At 42.6% G+C, this 19761-nt stretch overlaps 1 protein-coding gene across 6 annotated transcripts in view; it reads right to left on the bottom strand.

Moving 5' to 3' along the window:
- The window catches only part of LOC139570818 (Golgi-specific brefeldin A-resistance guanine nucleotide exchange factor 1-like), a 117626-nt gene that overhangs the window by 31000 nt on the left and 66865 nt on the right, over positions 1–19761 (bottom strand). For 5 of the 6 annotated variants that reach the window (XM_071393021.1, XM_071393018.1, XM_071393019.1 and 2 more), the window contains 5 exons: positions 15748–15879; positions 10282–10400; positions 9668–9776; positions 9157–9217; positions 2261–2315 (listed from right to left, as the gene is read on the bottom strand). In XM_071393021.1, coding sequence (XP_071249122.1) covers positions 2261–2315; positions 9157–9217; positions 9668–9776; positions 10282–10400; positions 15748–15879 — 476 coding nt within the window. Of the gene's footprint in view, positions 1–1767; positions 1849–2260; positions 2316–9156; positions 9218–9667; positions 9777–10281; positions 10401–15747; positions 15880–19761 lie in introns of all 6 variants that reach the window. The other variant, XM_071393022.1, reaches the window with a different exon arrangement.

Genomic DNA, 19761 nt, shown 5'->3' on the forward strand with positions numbered 1-19761 from the left:
AAGCGGACATTTTTTTTACCCCCTTTTTCTCCCCAATTTCTATCTTGTCTTATTGCTGCAACTCCCGAACGGAAACGGGAGGCGAAGGTCGAGTCATGCATCCTCGGAAAAACACGACACGCCAAACCGCGCTTCTTAACACCCGGCCGCTTAACCCGGAAGCCAGCCGCACCAATACGTCGGAGGAAACACTGTTCAACTGATGACCGGTGTCAGCCTGCAGGTGCCCAGCCCACCACAAGGAGTCGCTAGAGCGCGATGAGCCAAGTAAAGCCCCCCCGGCCAAACCCTCCCCTAACCCGGACGATGCTGGACCAATTGTGCGCCGCTCTATTGGACTCCTGATCACGGCCGGTTGTGATACAGCCCGGGATTGAACCCGGCTCTGTAGTGACGCCTCTAGCACTGTGATGCAGTGCCTTAGACCGCTGCACCACTCGGGAGGCCCCAAGCTGACATTTCTGGTGCCCATCAATATTAGTATTTGTACACTTGGAGTCTAGGTTTGATGAGGTATGATTCTGAAATAAAAGTGTCACGTGTGTTCTTCTCTACTGTTTGTGGTATGAGGCTAAATCAGAAATGCCAGGGAAATGTCCAATCCAAGCCACACGATGCATACAGTGCATTCGGAAAGTATTCAGACCCCTTTACTTTTTCCCACATTGTTACATAACAGCCTGATTCTAAAATGTATTAAATTGTCTTCTTACCCCCATCAATCTACACACAATACCCCATAACGGCAAAGCAAAATCTGGTTTTAATAATTTTTTGAAAAGTTATTAAAAATAAAAAACTTAAATATCACATTTACATAAGTATTCAGACCCTTTACTCAGTACTTTGTTGAAGCACCTTTGGCAGCGATTACAGCCTTGAGTCTCCTCGGGTATGACGCTACAAGCTTGGCACACCTGTATTTGGGGAGTTTTTCCCATTCTTCTCTGCAGATCCTCTCAAGCTCTGTCAGGTTGGATGGGGAGCGTTGCTGCACAGCTATTATCAGGTCTCTCCAGAGATGTTCAATCGGGTTCAAGTCCGGGCTCTGGCTGGGCCACTCAAGGATTTTCAAAGACATTTCGAAGTCACTCCTTCGTTGTCTTGGCTGTGTGCTTAGGGTCATTGTCCTGTTGGAAGGTAAACCTTCACCCCAGTCTGAGATGCTGAGTGCTCTGGAGCAGGTTTTCATCAAGGATCTCTCTGTACTTTGCTCTCTTCATCTTTCCCTTTATCCTGACTAGTCTCCCAGTCCCTTCCGCTGAAAAACATCCCCATAGCATGCACCTGTTTTCGCTTTGTCATTATGGGGTATTGTGTGTAGATTGATGAGGAAAATAAAAATGCATTTAACACATTTTACAATAAGGCTGCAACGTAACAAAATGTGGATAGCGAGAGAAGGGGTCTGAATTCTTTCCAAATGCACTGTCTATAGAAATGGGTATGAATACATGAACAGTCTGAAATAACGTAATTTGTCGTACAGCCTGAAACCATTAACCTGTATTTATTTTCATTTAAATTAAATTGAATTGAGTTTATTGGGATAAAAAAAAAATCTAACCACCAAATAATGAAATGTCTTTTTAAGTTGTTAATAATTTATGATGTGGAAATATGAAATCCCTTTAAACCCAGGTTATAAGAAAATGCTAAAATATCCCTAAAATGCACCCTCATGCATTCACTCCAGAAAGCCATGCTACTCTGGCCTATTTCAATGCACTAGTCGAGAGCCAATCGAAAGGTGTCTTTAACAAGTACCCTCTCTAAGCCCCTCTGATTGGTGTTTTTAGGCTGCTCTGTACAAATAAGATCCTGTGTGTCCAGGATACAGGATGGGATCTGTGGGAGGGAACACAGGCAAATATGCATTTTGTAAAGAGGAACTCAAATAAAAAAATAATAATAATAACATTTAAAAAATGCAGCATTTGATGAGATGGCGGTGATATTGGGAAAAGCACAATGGGTGGAAGCAGAGGGAGGGAAAGGCATAATGGGTATGCAGTTGCAATTCTACACGTCAAGACAATATATTATTGTTTTGACAGTTTTCTTTTTGGCCGTGGGGGAGCAAAGACCTAGCAAAAAGAGGTGTTGCTGCGGTGGACATCCCTGTAGAGTACAATGATTATTCACAGCACCATGGGGATGACAGGAACCAGGAGGAGACAAGGGGAGGGGGTGATGCAAGAAAATCAGTCATAGCCAGACAGCACTGGCACATTCAACATTAGGCCTAATTTGATTTTACCTTCTTCATGTTGGCGCCCACAAAACTTTTGGCCTCCTCTTTAAACTGGGGTAGTCTAAAAAAAGAAGGGGGGGTGGATGTCAATTATCAGACTTATACATTCATTAATGTAGCTATGTGATACATTGTCCTGTCCTCTCCTCCCTCTACGTTGAGTTCCTGTGCCTTCTCAAACTCTACCATCAATTCATCAGCCACCGTGAGGCGACAGGAAACCTGATATCCACACACCAACAAAGCAGTTTCCGTTTGCAGCGGATATTTGAAGTTGAGTCACTTTTATATGTAGAGCTAGAGCAATCAATCAAATTAAATGTAGTTATAAAGCCCTTTTTACATCAGCAGTTGTCACAAAGTGCTTATAAAGAAACTGATCCTAAAACCCCAGAGAGTAAGCAATGCAGAAGCACAGAGGCTAGGAAAAACTCCCTAGAAAGACTGGAACCCAGGAAGAAACCAGGCTCTAAGGGGTGGCCAGTCCTCTTCTGGCTGTGCCCGGTGGCGATTATAAGAGTACATGGTCATTAAGAGCACAGAAGGCTTTAAGCCCTTGCAAACTGTAGGTTACCAAGGGCAGTACTTGAATATCACAGTTTAGACTAACATGGAGACTCAATGTCATTAACGCCACACTGAAAATAAAATCTGTATTGTGTAACCACATGCATGTCAATATCCAAGCAGGGACAAAGAACGGAAAATTGTTTGTCATCTTAGATGAAATTTAATTAAATCCCCCAAAGGCTTGCAGAGAGTAAATTCAAAACAGCTGGTGTAGAAGTTGACAACTGCTAAACAAAGCTTGTTAAACTAACCAAAGCTCCATGAAAATAACCATAAACACAGAGAGAGACCGACGCTTATGAGGCACTAGGCTGACAGAAGCAATCTGTCTGAGGGACCTGCATTTCCATCCCGAACCCAGATGAGCTTCTCAGTGGCTTGACGAGATGAGCTGTGCAGCGTAATGTTTCTACTCCTCACACATTGTCCGAGAGCCCTGTGCTTTGTGGACTCTTGGGCTTTGCGGCGAATGAGATGTCACTGGCTACCACACACACACGGAGACGGGCCCCCCCCCCCCCCCGACGTTAACTCTGCGTTAATAGAGTGTTGTCTTGCAAGCTCGATTATTGGATGATCTGTGAGTCCAACAGATTAACATTCATAATACTTTCAGTAGGCAATCTAAGCCTCCTCCTGAGCACTCAATGAGATCCGCTGCTCATTATGCCCGGCTGCCCAAGGCTCTTACGTCTTTATTATGGATGAGCTGCGGACAAGAGGGGGGGGGGGCTGGGTGAGTGAGTCTACGTAATAGGCATCCTCAACGTACTCGCACGTTGTTGTGGGAAGGAAAGTTGTAATAACAGGCCTTCATCTTTTCACCATTTATTTGACCTTTATTTAACTAGGCAAGTCAGTTAAGAACAAATTCTTATTTTCAATGACGGCCTAGGAACAGTGGGTTAACTGACTTGTTCAGGGGCCGAACGACTGATTTTTACCTTGTCAGCTCGGGGACTCGATCTTGCAAACTTTCGGTTACTAGTCCTAACCACTAGGCTACCTGCCGCCCCGATGGCTGTCATTCATTTCTATTTGCATATCCGACAACAAGTAGACAGTGTTGTAAGAGATATGATAACAAGCTGCTGCAGTGCATGACACACAACTCCCAACGACGACACAAATACACAAAGAACGTCCTGATGGTGACTTAGCGATATCAACGGGCTCTACTGTGAAAGACACCACGTTTCTTAACAAATCCTGCATCAAATAGCCTCGTCTGAGATCCATGCGCCTCCAAGAGAGAGAATTACACCGTGACTTTGTTTTGAGCTCTGTTTATTTTTGAGGTGGCGAGGGGGGGGCGGGGCGTAATACATTTAGAGAATGAGACGACTCTATTCCGGCTGATTTTATGATCATTTCTGGCAGGATTACTGGCCATGCTAATTCTGTGTGTGTTTATGGGGGAGACGCTCTTCTTCATCTATATGCAGATCATACAGTCTGGCGCTCTGCAGGCTCATCCACTCGTCTGTGAGACGATGTGACTGGAAGTCTAATGTACGGGCCTCTGGGACAGGGGGTGGGGGGAGCGATATGGCATGCTTCCCCACTATGCTGAAGTCGGTAGAGAATCATGTTATTGCATTAGTGGACCGGCGCCTTGTTGACCTCTGAATGCAGAGGGAAATTAAGACGCTAAGTGTTGCTGAATACGTTAATGTACAATGCCTTCAGAAAGTATTCACACATTTTGTTGTGTTACAAAGTGGGATTAAAATTGATTTTATTGTCATTTTCTGTTAACGATCTACACAAAATACTCTGCAATGTCAAAGTGGAAGAAAAATAACATTTGTAAAAAATAAAAATAAAAAACATGAAAAATAAAACACTAATATATCTTGATTAGATAAGTATTCAACCCCTTGAGTCAATACATGTCAGAATCACCTTTGGCAGTGATTACTGCTGTGAGTCTTTCTGGGTAAGTCTCTAAGAGCTTTCCACAACAGGATTGTGCAACATTTGCCCATTATTCTTTTCAAAATTCTTCAAGTCAAATTGGTTGTTGATCTTTACTAGACAACCATTTTCAGGTCTTGCCGAAGATTTTCAAACAGATTTAAGTCAAAACTGTAACTAGGCCACTCAGGAACATTCACTGTCTTCTTAGTAAGCAACTCCAATGTAGATTTGGCCTTGCGTTTTAGGTTATTGTCCTGCTAAAAGGTGTATTCACCTCCCAGTGTCTGGTGGAAAGCAGACAACCGGGCTGTCCTCTAGGATTTTGCCTGTGCTTAGCTCCATTCCATTTTTTTATTCTGAAAAACTCCCCAGTCAACGATTACAAGCATCCCATAACATAATGCAGCCACCACCATAGTTGAAAATATGGAGTGGTATTCAGTAATGTGTTGTATTGGATTTGCCTCAAACATAACACGTTGTATTCCAGGACAAAAAGTTAATTTCTTTGTCACATTTTTTGCAGAATTACTTTAGTGCCTTGTTACAAAAACAGGATGCATGTTTTGGAATATTTTTTTTTCTGTACAGGCTTCCTTCTTTTCACTCTGTCATTTAGGTTAGTATTGTGGAGTAATGATGCTGTTGATCCAACCTCAGTTTTCTCCTATCACAGCCATTAAACACTAACTGTTTTAAAGTCACCATTGGCCTCATGGTGAAATCCCTGAGTGGTTTACTTCCTCTCCAGCAACTGAGTTAGGAAGGACGCCTGTATTTTTGTAGTGACTGGATGTATTAATACACCATCCAAAGTGTAATTAATAACTTCACCATGCTCAAAGGGATATTCAATGTCGGCTTTTTTTCTTAATCTACAAATAGGTCCCCTTCTTTGCGAGGCATTTGGAAAACCGCCCTGGTCTTTCTGGTTGAATCAGTGTTTGAAATTCACTGTTCAACTGAGGGACCTTACAGAAAGTAGTTATTAGTTATTTAAAACAATTATTTTTAACACTATCATAGTACACAGTGAGTGTCCATGTAACTTATTATGTGACTTGTTAAGCTTACTCCTGAACTTACACTATACAGTGCATTCAGAAAGTATTCAGACCACTTTACTTTTTCCACATTGTGTTACGTTACAGCCTTACTCTAAAATGTATTTAACAGTTTTTCCCCCCTAATTAATCTACAGACAATACCACATGAGAATTCAAAATAAGTTTTTAAAATGTTTTTTAAATGAAATAAGTATTCAGACCCTTTACTCAGTACTTTGTTAAAGCACCTTCGGCAGCGATAACAGCCTTGAGTCTTCTTGGGTATGACGCTACAAGCTTGGCACACCTGTATTTGGGGAGTTTCACCCATTCTTCTCTGCAGATCCTCTCAAGCTCTGTCAGGTTGGATGGGGAGCGTCACTGTAACAGCTATTTTCAGGTCTCTCCAGAGATGTTAGATCCGGACTCTGGCTGGGCCACTCAAGGACATTGAGACTTGTCCCGAAGCCACTCCTGCATTGTCTTGGCTGTGTACTTAGGGTCGTTGTCCTGGAAAGTGAACCTTCGCCACAGTCTGAGGTTTTGAGCACTCTGGAGCAGGTTTTCATCAAGGATCTCTCTGTACTTTGCTCCGTTTATCTTTCCCTCAATCCTGACTAGTCTCCCAGTCCCTGCCACTGAATAACATCCCCATAGCATGATGCTGCCACCACCATGCTTCACCATAGGGATGGTGCCAGGTTTCCTCCAGACGTGACGCTTGATATTCAGGCCAAAGAGTTCAATCTTGGTTTCATCAGACCAGAGAATCTTGTTTCTCATGGTCAGAGTCCTTTTGGCAAACTCCAAGCGGGCTGTCATTTGCATTTTACTGAAGACTGGCTTCCGTCTGACCACTACCATAAAGGCCTGATTGGTGGAGTGCTGCAGAGATGGTTGTCCTTCTGGAAGGTTCTCCTATCTCCACAGAGGAACTCTGGAGCTCTGTCAAAGTGACCAGGAAGCTCTAGGAAGAGTCTTGGTGGTTCCAAATTTCTTCCATTTAAGAATGATGGAGGCCACTGTGTTCTTGGGGACCTTCAATGCTGCAGACATTTTTTGGTACCCTTCCCCAAATCTGTGCCTTGACACAATCCTGTCGTCTCGGAGCTCTACGGACAATTCCTTCAACCTCATGGCTTGTTTTTTTGCTCTGACATGCTCTGTCAACTGTAGGACCTTAAATAGACAGGTGTGTGCCTTTCCAAATCATGTCCAATCAATTGCATTTACCACAGGTGGACTCCAATCAAGTTGTAGAAACATCTCAAGGATGATCAATGGAAACAGGATGCACCTGAGATCAATTTCAAGTCTCATAGCAAAGGGTCTGAATAATTATGTAAATAAGGTATGTTTTTTATTTCTTTATAAATGTGCAAACATTTCTAAAAACCTGTTTTCGCTTTATCATTATCGGGTATTGTTTGTAGATTGATGAGGAAAAATGTTTATTTAATCCATTTTCGAATAAGGCTGTGGAAAAAGTCAAGGGGGCTGAATACTTTCCGAATGCAATATACACAAAAGTATGTGAACACCCCTTCAAATTAGTGGATTCGTCCATTTCAGCAACACCCGTTGGTGTATAAAATCGTGTATAAAATTGAGCACACAGCCATGCAATCTCCAAAGACAAACATTGACAGTAGAATGGCCTTACTGAAGAGCTTCGAGACTTTCAACATGGCACCGTAATAGGATGCCACCTTTCCAACAAATCAGTTACATTTCTGCCCTGCTAGAGCTGCCCCGGTCAACTTTAAGTGCTGTTATTTTGAAGTGGAAACTTCTAGAAGTAACAACAGCTCAGCCGTGAAGTGGTAGCTCACACAAGCTCACAGAATATGACCGCCATGTGCTGAAGTGTGTAGTGCGTAAAAATCCCCTGTCCTCGGTTGCAACACAGCACAAGAACGGTTCGTCGGGAAATTTATGAAATGGGTTTCCATGGCCGAGCAGCCACACATAAGCATAAGATCATCATGCGCAATGCCAAGCATCAGCTGGAGTGGTGTAAAGCTCACCGCCATTGGACTCTGGAGCAGTGGAAACGTGTTCTCTGGCAGTTCCGACTGACGAATCTGGGTTTGGCGGATGCCAGGAGAACACTACCTAGTGCCAACTGTAAAGTTTGGTGGAGGAGGAATAATGGTCTGGAGCTGTTTTTCATGGTTCGGGCTAAGCCCCTTAGTTACGCTGAATGGAAATTTTAACGCTACAGCATACAATGACATTCTAGACGATTCTGTGCTTCCAACTTTGGGGCAAAAGTTTGGGTAAGGCCCTTTCCTGTTTCGGCATGACAATGCACCCGTGCACAAAGCGAGGTCCAAACAGAAATGGTTTGTCGAGATCGGTCTGGAATAACTTGACTAGCCTGCACAGAGCCCTGACCTCAACCACATCAAACACCTTTGGGGTGAATTGGAACGGCGACTGTGAGCCACACCTAATCGCCCAACAACAGTGCCCGACCTGACTAAGGCTAGTGGCTGAATGTGATGTCCCTGCACTAATGTTCCAACGTCTAGTGGAAAGCCTTCCCAGAAGAGTGGAGGCGGTTATTGCAGCAAAAGTGGGACCAACTCCATTTTCATGCCCATGATTTTGGAATGAGATGTTCGACGAGCAGGTGTCCACATACTTTTGGTCATGTAGTGTATTTAGGCTTGCCATAAAAAAAAGGGGTTAAATACATAGACTCAAGACAATTCAGCTTTTCATTTTTTATGAATTTATAAAAATGTAAAGAAAACAAACATTATTCCACTTTGACATTATGGGGTATTGTGTGTAGGCCAGTGACAAAATCTCAATTTAATACATTTTAAATTCAGGCTATAACAACAAAATGTGGAAAAAGTCAAGGGGTATGAAAACTTTCTGAAAGCATTGTATTTAATGATAATTCCAATTGAGACTTGACAGGGATTATACCATTATCAGTAGATGGTAAACTGACTTTTGCATAAAAAAAAGCTTGAATGATTATCATTGGCCTTTAACATGGTTGTTTACAGAACCAATGGCTCACACGTCTGATGACGAGGACTGAGATTTTCAGTTGGAGTTTAAGTTCACCAAATGATCTTCATACTAAGAAGTCAGACATTGATTATGAAGCAACTTGTAAAATTAAACAGACTTGTAATTTACACACAGCACAGTGAGGTAAGCCCTAACCCTACAACTTTCCCTCCCAGTGGTTTTCTGGGTAGGCACTCTAATCCAATATCCTAATTGAAAGGGTTCTCTATAGACAAACTGGAAGTTCATTTCCTGAAGTTTTCCAGTCCCAGTGTACGGTCTTGGAGGCTTGGGCTTGTCTCACACACACACACATCTCCCCACCCTTCCCGTTACCTGGAATACAGCAGCTGCACCATGTCCACCAGTGTGTGTTCGGCTGATTTCCTCAGAAGCTCTGTGGAGAGGGAAAAACAAACAGAGGAGGTGCCATTAGAGCCCAGAAGACAAGAGGAAAGAGGCCAGGCTGGGACCTCTTATCTGTCTATGTTTGGCCTGGATAAGGAGGGCATTTTATTAAAGCACAGCTCAGGGACTGAGGTAGGGTTGGGGGGTAAGGGGGGGGGGGGGGGGTTAGTGAACTACTAACGCCTGAAGGTCTGAAGGGGGTGAGAGTTGTAGTTGAGTGGTAGAGCTCATCAAAACGTTAGGCTGGAGTGATGAGGATTCCGGAGGCCATGGAAGCTAAACGTGAGAATCAGGTTCATATCCATGAGTTACAGAATTTTTTCCCTGGAAAAGCTTCATAAAATACAGCTTAGTGTCTTTCTAGCAAAGCATGTGGACTAGCTGCAGTTCCTTCCAGGTACATCAATCACTGGGAGAATTACTGAGATGGAGAACTCACCGCTGAGGCGCATCTCGAAGCAGATGCGGAAACACGACTGCATGATCTCACACACAGACTCGTTGGTCAGGTGGGCTCCTACGGGCGTGAGCAGCAAAGTCCTCAGGACCTGTCAAGGCAGAGACAGTGTGTATACATGCAAGTGTGTGCATGCGTAACATTCAGGGTTGCCATCTCAGTTCCACATGGGCTTTTACGAGCAGAGGAGGCTGGTGGGAGGAGCTATAGGAGGACAGGCTCATTGTAATGGCTGGAATGGAGGGTTTGGAATCAAACACATGGAAACCCCGTTTGACTCCGTCCATTTATGCCATTCCAGCCATTACAATGAGCCCATCCTCCTATAGCTCCTCCCACCAGCCTCCTCTGTTTACGAGGTATGTCATCATACAGTAAATGTTCAACCTCAAAGGGAATCCAGCCAGGGTATTCATGCATGTAATACACTTGTATAAAGTTTCAAATGACAACCCATTCTCCATATAGTGCAGCGTCTAATATGTGCACTACTGTAAACTGGGAAAAGGGTGACATTTGAGATGGAGGCCTTGAGCTTGTTTGATTGATCATCGTCTGGTGCACGTCTAGCTGGGAGATTTTAGCTGTAAGATTACCTGTAGGATTTTCATGAGCACTACTTCATCGCTGGCGGGGTCCGTCCCTACGAATCTGGCGTGTGTGACGGCATCCGCCATGTTCTCGATGGCCTCCGCCGCCGCCTCGTGGTTAGCATCTGCACAGGACAGATAACAAGATGGCCAATGTGATCATCTCCTTAGAAATCAGCGGACATTTTATAAAACCGCTCATTTCTTACGCTGCTCATTCAAGCCTCAAGTCTGCCAAGTTTCACTCACAACACTTCAGCTGAATTTAAGTGACAACTCCATTTGGAACTGTGTGAGGCACACGACAATGTTCAAATATGGAATGCACATTGATATTGCCATCTTCTTACCAGATGTAAATACTGTGCTACAAGACAATCTGTGAAACGTTTGATGTTAAGGAAATCCTTATGATGGCCTTCAACCTCAAAACGAACATACCTGTGTGGCAGACATTGTTTTCCAGACCAACTAAACCACTATTCTGTTCCGATATGATCAATGAGGACACATTTTTGTCATCTGAGCTATTGAATAATTAAAATAGCAAAAATTCCAAGTAAAAGCCCTAGTGTCGCTCCACCTCAAAAAGCACAAGGAAGAGGATTTTGACAGTCTATTGACAAGGTATGACAACAATCCGTGTTGGTTTTGTTGTCCACTGTTTCAAATGCTAACTTTTTAGCATGTGTCACAAATCAAATGCAAATCAATGGTAACTATATTAGCATTTTCACACTTCATGTCCAACAACTTCAAAAGCCGTCGTTGGCTAATGACAATTTCTTAGGATTCCTCATGTACTCAATGTTTGAAAAAGGTTTGGTCCAAATCGGATGTTAAGTACAATATTTATTGAATATTATATGATTTCTATAAATTAAAATATTATTTCAGAACAATCTGAGATGGGGGATGTCATAGCTTGTTGAAATGACATGGAACGACCCCATGCTAAGGCAAGAGGGGAAACAAAACTATCTAGGAGTGCATCATTACATGAATGCATGTTTAATGCACAGACAGCTGCTGTCAAACAGATAATGCAGAGGACAGGTTTTCTGACAAGTGATAGCACTGCATGATTGGACTGTCGAGCCAATAAGTCTTACATCTGATGGTCACACACACACAATCTAGCATGGTCAATCCAGAAGGTCCTTCAAAGCCTGGAGATCTAATCACCAAATGTGGCCTTTTGTGGGTCGTGCTGGCCAATTGGCTGTCTAGGCAACAGGAGCTAGTGTTTTGAAACCCAACAAGGCCAGGCAGCGGCCTGGAGCCAGCATGTTTTTCTTTCCCATCGCTCTTAAAAGGAGCATTTCATTAACTTGGACTAATAAGCAGAGAGCATACTAGGGGAAGGAGAGGGATAACAAGTGAAAGCCTTTCCAGGTAGAGGTCTGATGCCACACAACATTCTATCTATTGACGGATAAATAGGAAGGGTTTAGGCGGGGGAGGGGGGAAAGGTTTAGGCTGGTGCCATCCTTCCCACTGACAATCGATAATTGCTGTCATTAGCCAAATGAAGTGGGGTGAAGTTACTTATCAGTGAGATGTTTAGCAAATGAGTGTGTGTGTAAAGTCTTGGAGCGTTTGTCGACGCTGTGAAATAACTTGAGTGAATGCCGAGAAACGGCGCAAACGTGGTTAGCCGAGTGAAACTGTACACTGCCAAAGTCCCTCAACGAGGCGAGGGTCACAACAACCGCGGGAGTTGTGCTGAAAACGTCTCATCCCACCACAGAAACTGGAGCCACGGGCTATCCAGCAGAATGTCAGAAGTGATATTAAATACTAATCCCCCTAGCCTAAGGGGAGGACTATTGTTAAAATAACACCGTTGGCTGGGAGTGCGTGGCTGGAACAGCTGTTCTGTAGTATGACGTGAAAAAAAGAACATTCAGACTGCCGAGTAAGAGAGAGAGGAGAGTGGGTTTCAGAATGCCACACACAAAAACCCCAGAGGCACATACTGTACGACGACCAATACATCTCAAACCAAACAAAAGGGTGTGTACTTTTCCTTAGTGTAAGTGAAGTCAAGTTTGCTCACCTGTTCCCCTTCTGAATAGCACTTTGAGACAACTGCTGATGTAAAAAAAGGGCTTTATAAAATAATTGTGATTGAATAGCACTACAACCCATTATCAGACAGGCCCAGGTAACGTTTTTGTAAAAATACCCGATCTTCAAATGTTGCAATAATAGTTTCGCTGCATTAAAAGTTGACTTAACTGGCCTTCATGTTTTAATATGTTTTATATAATGCCTATATGACGTAACAACTCATTAGAAAACCAGTGTGATATTTTGCGCCTCTCTTTTGAGCGGGTAATGAAGGCAAATGCTCAGTTGAGCTGTTCTATGAGCCTTATGAGGCTGGTGTGGTCATGGCTGCGTTCAGCAGGCTGAGTGGTGGTGCCTCTAGGCTCTGAGGGATGTCGGAGAGGAGGGGATCAGGATGTCCATCAGTGGAGGGGCTTAGGCCAGCACTCCCTCCGTGCCAGCAGACCTCAGGCCACAGATTGAGGGGAATTAGCCCTCACTCAATGAAATGTGTGCACGAGTGGGAGTGTGTGTGTGATTTCCCTTGGTCTCTTCCTTCCATCTTTTCCGGACCCCCCAGGGCGACAGAGGGGGTAAAGCAGGGCCCATTGCAAACAGAGGAAGGGTGACGGGGGGACAAAGGGACGACACGAAGGGGAACATGTTCGGAGTGACACGCAGGGTAAAAGCAACAGGGCTGAGTTACATGCTGTGGTGTGTTTCTCCTGAGAGGAGCCTTGGGAAGGGATATTAAGAATGTGTGCAAACTTGCAGAGCCCTCTCCACCACATCACAGACACGGGAGAAAGCATAGCTCTGTAATCATTCAAAGACAAAAATCTCCACTACATCTATACAACAAAGCAGACAGACTAAGAGAGACGTATTTAGCCTGCCACCAGTGGCCGCTTCATCGCTGCTATTAACATGTTTTGGCAATTGGACTTTTCAGTTGTGATACTTGAAGAAAACTGTTAATTGTTTCCATAACAGACAACTTTATAGTGAGGAAAAACTATGCCAAAGTGAATCGATCCCTAATCAATGTAGGCTGATGTTGAGAAATCTATTGAGAGATTCTAATTAGCGTTAGGCTTACCATACATCTAATGGGAAACATTTGAGAAATTATTACAAATTGACAAATAAAATGATCAAAAACGAGTGAATGACCATTAAATCTGAACATTATTGACACTGCAACCAGCAGATGGCAGTGTTCAACAGGATCAGCCCTCTGCCTGTCTCTTAGTATCAGTCATTCACCACCAACACAAGTCATTTTAAACCTCTTACTCCGCTTGTACAACGGTGTGACAAGTGGACAATTGAGCAAAAATGACTTAATTTGAGACATTTCCTTTGGCTGGTGTTTTGAAAGCAATTCCAAAATTACTGCATTTTCCAAAGTTTTCATAGATTGAGTAGGCCTACTACGTGTGCAGTACTAATGTAGGCTACATGTCATATTGTTAGCTAATATAGACAGCCAGCTCTCATAAATGTCTGAACGGAGGGATACTAAGTTGACTTTTCACTGGAGAAGAGCCTAATCAGAACGGCTGGAGCAGGCCGTATAAAAGCCCATCGACACTGAAAGATCGTTCATTCAGTCTCACATGACTCTATGAACACGAGACAGACCGTCTCTAGTTCACCTGGTTATCAAGGTAAGAGGTTTCTCTCCGACTCTGCAGTCAATTCTAAATAACTAGGTACTGGCATTTCCTTTAAATGACCATGTCGTAAGTACCAGAATACTACTAAGGCAGTACTTAGGAACTATTTGGATTTAAATGGTAACTAAGCCCTGTAAATTTGGCACTACTTACTGGCTAATCAACAAGACATCAGGGCCAACTCTATAGTAAGTACATATTCTAGTAGTGAAGTGAATAAGTTATTCAAGTGAATACGTTATTCTAGTGAATAACGATGTTAATGTCTAAACAGATTACATTTAGAAATCAATTTCAGTATTTTACAACCTTTTCGGGGAGGCCTAGAATTAATCCGTTGAATTAATCAAAGCTCTAGAATTTATTTTACAATTGAAATCATAATACTTTATAGATGCAGAATCTCCGTTGAAACGCTCAATCATTATTTAGCATTTTATTAGAAAGTTTAAGTGTTTAACTACACTACATTTATTGTCCAGTAATATGCTGTTGAAAAATGCATGTATTTATGTACGATCAGAGTCCAATACAACCAGTGCTTCCTCAGTTCCTCAATACGTCTAACGACTGTGATCCAACGAGCCGCTTGCTGTGTGAGCAGACAGATGGTGTAGGGGAAAATGATGCCGTTGACTTCAGTGTGTTAACAAGCTGGGAAAGACCTCACAGCATTTGAGGAACACGGGTTGAATTCAAACGGAGGGTAATATCTGAGCGTGTCATATCCTTCATTCTGCGCTGGAGGGCCATTGTCTTGAGGGCTGCAGGGTCACGTTGCCATGGTTTCCCACCCATTTGAACTCCACTGATGAGGTGTGTGTGTGTGTGTGGGGGGGGTTATAGGATTAGGAAACCGGCGTTGGGTTTGGAGTGACAGACAGGGGATCTGGGAGTGATTTGTGAGAGGCTGATCTGTGATGGTGTGTGCTTGTGGTTTGTGAGAGAGTGGTGTGTGTGTGAGGGTGTGTGAGGACGTGCATCTAGACTCAGTTTGCCAGGTATTCCAAGGGCTTGTGGGATCAGACTCGAAAAAGACAACTACGGTACACCTCAGGACACATGCCAAAAGCAATGGTCGTAGAGCTGAAATCAAATTACACATAGCCTACCCTTCCCACATATGTTGTATTCACCAAATATTTGGCCAATATAACAGCTGAATGATAAAATTACAGCCCAATAAAAACAACATGTTCAGGACAGGGATGCGATAAATGGTGTTATTCAATGTTACAATGGAGCTTATTTATTTCAGCGAGGCGTCGCAGCTGTTTTGACGGTCGGAGATGTAACATTTATTCAACCCCTGCCATTTAGAATAACATCTGGTGATACATGCTTTCTTCACACTTTGGCAAACTGGCGGACGCCTGCCATATTTCCATGATGATGCTAGCAAGGACGAGCTGTGCCATTTCTGTAGTAAACAACACGTCCATTTAAGCATCGATAAATCAGAACTCGTCATTCTTGGCATGCCTGGAGCCAGAGGGAGTCCATGATGACTGTGTTCTCACAGATTGACAATATAAACAAGTCACCCCTCCAAATGGAAAGCCGTCTTTAACAACAACGTAGTGGTCCCACACAGAAATCTCTGTCAATGTTACATTACTTACAATATCATGGCTAAATAACTGACAGAGCACCTTACAGTGTTCTCTGTATATAACATAAATGCTTAGACAACAGACCTGACCGGTCTGTCTGTGTGTATGAGGACAGCTGTGCTGCTCACCTATGAGGCCGTAGGACAGGAACTTGTTGACAGAGGTGAGGGCCAGGCCTGTGATTGGTCCGGTGGTGTCTTCAGATCGTACCACCTCCAGGAAGGGCCGCAGGAATACGTTGGGCTCCACATCTGACAGCTCTGCGGAGACAGAGAGGAGAGGTCGGTCAACACTTACAATTAAGCAACACTGAATACAAAACAGCTTTAAATGTATTGATAGGTTTGTGTTTTGGTGGATCAATTTAAGTGATCATTTAAAACTATATACACAGTGGTTCTTCCTTTAAAAGTTGTCTCATACTGCAGCACACCTTGTGGGTTGCCGCAGAATTCTATGGCAAGTTATTTAAGTGTCAGCCATAGTTGCCATTAATGTTAATTTGACCACCAGAGGGCATCTTTGAGAAGCATTTGACAGTTTTTAATATAGGCTGTACATAGAGAATTTAAAAACTTTTTTTGTAAGAACATAGTATATGGGATTGATTTTAAGAAATGTCGCTTAATTAATTTTATTAAAATTATAGTGTTTCTATTCCAAGAAAATTGAAAAACGAAACCCTCAGGGTTTTGCTGTACAACGTGACCGGTCGGGAGTAGGCTACTAAGAGCAAAATAATCCTAACATTTCCACACTCTAATTGTAGGCTAACCAACACCGAAACGGAGAGAAAAATCTCATTGATTTATCAAGACCAGTCCCCATGCTTGTCTCAGACTAGAGCGAAATGGTGCTGAAATAGTTGACCACACGAGGGTAGACTATTGCTTCAAATCCTATTATAACAATTGGATGACTTTGGGTTTTCCAGTAAGCAACAATTTGTTGCCTTCATTAGCCTACTTTATTCTGAAAAATGTATCCGTAACTCTGCCAAGCCTACAAGCAAAGATGAACTGGTGAAGGCCATCAAGATGTTTTGGCTTGAGAAACTGACCATACAACAATGCAACAAATATATTGATCATCTCAGCAAGGTTTTATCCATGGTCATGGAGCTGGGGGGGAAGTGCAACTAAAATGTAGTTGAAATAAACATTTAATACAATGCAAGTTGGGGGGGATTGTCACACCTAGAGTAGCCGGGCATTTAAAATGACAATTTTGTAAATAAATCAGAAAAAAGTTCCAGAGCTCACAGGTGACTGTCCGCCAATACCACCTGGCTCTAGACCAATGCATCAGCTGATTCGTTTTAAAATCACAGCTAAAGCGATTTCATTAAGGGTTTCAGTTAGGAAAATATGGCGCTGTACAACTGGACCAGTCGAGTGTACTGTAGGCCTAAGCTACTAAGTGACTGCAAGTGATGTGCAAAATAATCCTAACATGCCCAAATAAAAATTTGCTTGATTCATCAAGACCAGTCCCCATGCTGTCATTCATTATTATTACTAATAATCGCTGGATAACAGATCGGTGCTCGGAACTCATTAAGAGGCAGCTTCTATCTCAAATATAATCATTAATTCAGAAGGTTAAACCCATAGGTTTTAGGTCTGCAGTAGGTAAAAATGATTATTCATAAACCATGTGCCATGGAGTCGGTACATCGAAAATCTCTTCCCAACTATTTTGCAATCTATATGGCACAGCTGTCCATTTAATGGTCCTTAAATAAAACTGGTATATATTTGTACTTTTCACAATTTATTTTAACCAATTTTGGTCTTTAATGCAGGACCGACAGACAAGTTCTTTACTTTCCCCCCCTTTTTCTAACTGAAATTGCAACCAACTTTCTATGGCTTGTTTAAAAAATAACGATATTTTGGAGATGATTTTGTTTCAAATACCCGAAAATGAGAGATTGTAATCTGAATAAAGGGGAAAAAGCCAATCTTGAACATGGGGTGAGACACTTAAAAATGTGTAAATAAAGACAGTTTGTTATTTAGAATGATATATTTCTGTTTTTAGAGGGAAAGAACACTGAGAGCACACCGTGCCTATTTTTCAAAAATCGTCAGTCCACGTCTAGTGAAATTCCCCCATTGTAAACTCAGCAAAAAAAGAAACGTCCTCTCACTCTCAACTGCGTTTATTTTCAGCAAACTTAACATGTGTAAATATTTGTATTAACTAGAGGTCGACCGATTAAATCGGGATGGCCAATTAATTAGGGCCGATTTCAAGTTTTCCTAACAAATCGGTAATCGGATTTTTTGGACACCGATTGTGGCCGATTACATTGCACTCCACGAGGAGACTCCGTGGCAGGCTGACTACCTGTTACGCGAGTGCAGCAAGAAGCAAAGGTAAGTTGCTAGCTAGCATTAAACTTATCTTATAAAAATAATCAATCTTAACATAATCACTAGTTAACTTACACATGGTTGATGATATTACTAGTTTATCTAGCTTGTCTTGCGTTGCATATAATCAATGCGGTGCCTGTTAATTTCTCATCGAATCACAGCCTACTTAGCCAAACGGGTGATGATTTAACAAGCGCATTCGCGAAAACAGCACTGTCGTTGCACCAATGTGTACCTAACCATAAACATCAATGCCTTTCTTTAAAATCAATACACAAGTATATATTTTTAAACATGCATATTTAGTTAATATTTTACCATATTAATGACCTAAGGCTCGTATTTCTGTGTGTTATTATGTTATATTTAAGTCTATGATTTGATAGAGCAGTCTGACTGAGCGGTGGTAGGCAGCAGCATGCTCGTAAGCATTCATTCAAACAGCACTTTCGTGCATTTGCCAGCAGCTCTTCGCTGTGCTTCAAGCATTGAGCTGTTAATGACTTCAAGCAGGCTGGTGTAACCGATGTGAAATGGCTAGCTAGTTAGCGGGGTGCGCGCTAATAGCATTTCAATCGGTGACGTCACTCGCTCTGAGACCTTGAAGTAGTTGTTCCCCTTGCTCGGCAAGGGCCGCAGCTTTTGTGGAGCGATGGGTAACGATGCTTCGAGGGTGGCTGTTGTCGATGTGTTCCTGGTTCGAGCCCAGGTAGGGGCGAGGAGAGGGACGGAAGCTATACTGTTACACTAGCAATACTATAGTGCCTATAAGAACATCCAATAGTCAAAGGTATATGAAATACAAATGGTAGAGAGAGAAATAGTCCTATAATAACTACTACCTAAAACTTCTTACCTGGGAATATTGAAGTTAAAAGGAACCACCAGCTTTCATATGTTCTCATGTTGTAAAAGTTAACTTTTTTACATGGCACATATTGCACTTTTACTTTCTTCTCCAACACTTTGTTTTTTAATTATTTAAACCAAATTGAACATGTTTCATTATTTATTTGAGGCTAAATAGATTTTTTTTTAAAGTGTTCATTCAGTATTGTTGTAATTGTCATTATTACAAATAAATAAATAAATATATAAATACAAAAATCGGCCAATTAATCGCTTTTTTTTTGTCCTCCAATAATCGGTATCGGTATTGAAAAATCATAATCGGTCGACCTCTAGTATGAACATAAGATTCAACAACAGACATAAAATGAACAAGTTCCACAGACATGTGACTAACAGAAATGGAATAATGTGTCCCTGAAAAAAGGGGGGGTTAAAATCAAATGTAACAGTCAGTATCTGGTGTGGCCACCAGCTGCATTAAGTACTGCAGTGCATCTCCTCCTCAAGGACTGCACCAGATTTGCCAGTTCTGCTGAGAGATGCTACCCAATCTTCCACCAAGGCACCTGCAAGTTCCCAGACATTTCTGGGGGGGAATAGCCCTGGCCTCCGATCCAACTGGTCCCAGACGTGCTCAATGGGATTGAGATCCGGGCTCTTCACTGACATTCCTGTCTTGCAGGAAATTACACACAGAACGAGCAGTATGGCTGGTGGCATTGTCATGCTGGAGGGTCATGTCAGGATGAGCCTGCAGGAAGAGTACCACATGAGGGAGAAGGATGTCTTCCCTGTAACGCACAGCATTGAGATTGCCTGCAATGACAACAAGCTCAGTCCGATGATGCTGTTACACACCGCCCCAGACCATGACGGATCCTCCACCTCCAAATCGATCCCGCTCCAGAG

This window comes from Salvelinus alpinus, chromosome 3, assembly GCF_045679555.1.
Source record: "Salvelinus alpinus chromosome 3, SLU_Salpinus.1, whole genome shotgun sequence".
Lineage (NCBI taxonomy): Eukaryota > Metazoa > Chordata > Actinopteri > Salmoniformes > Salmonidae > Salvelinus > Salvelinus alpinus.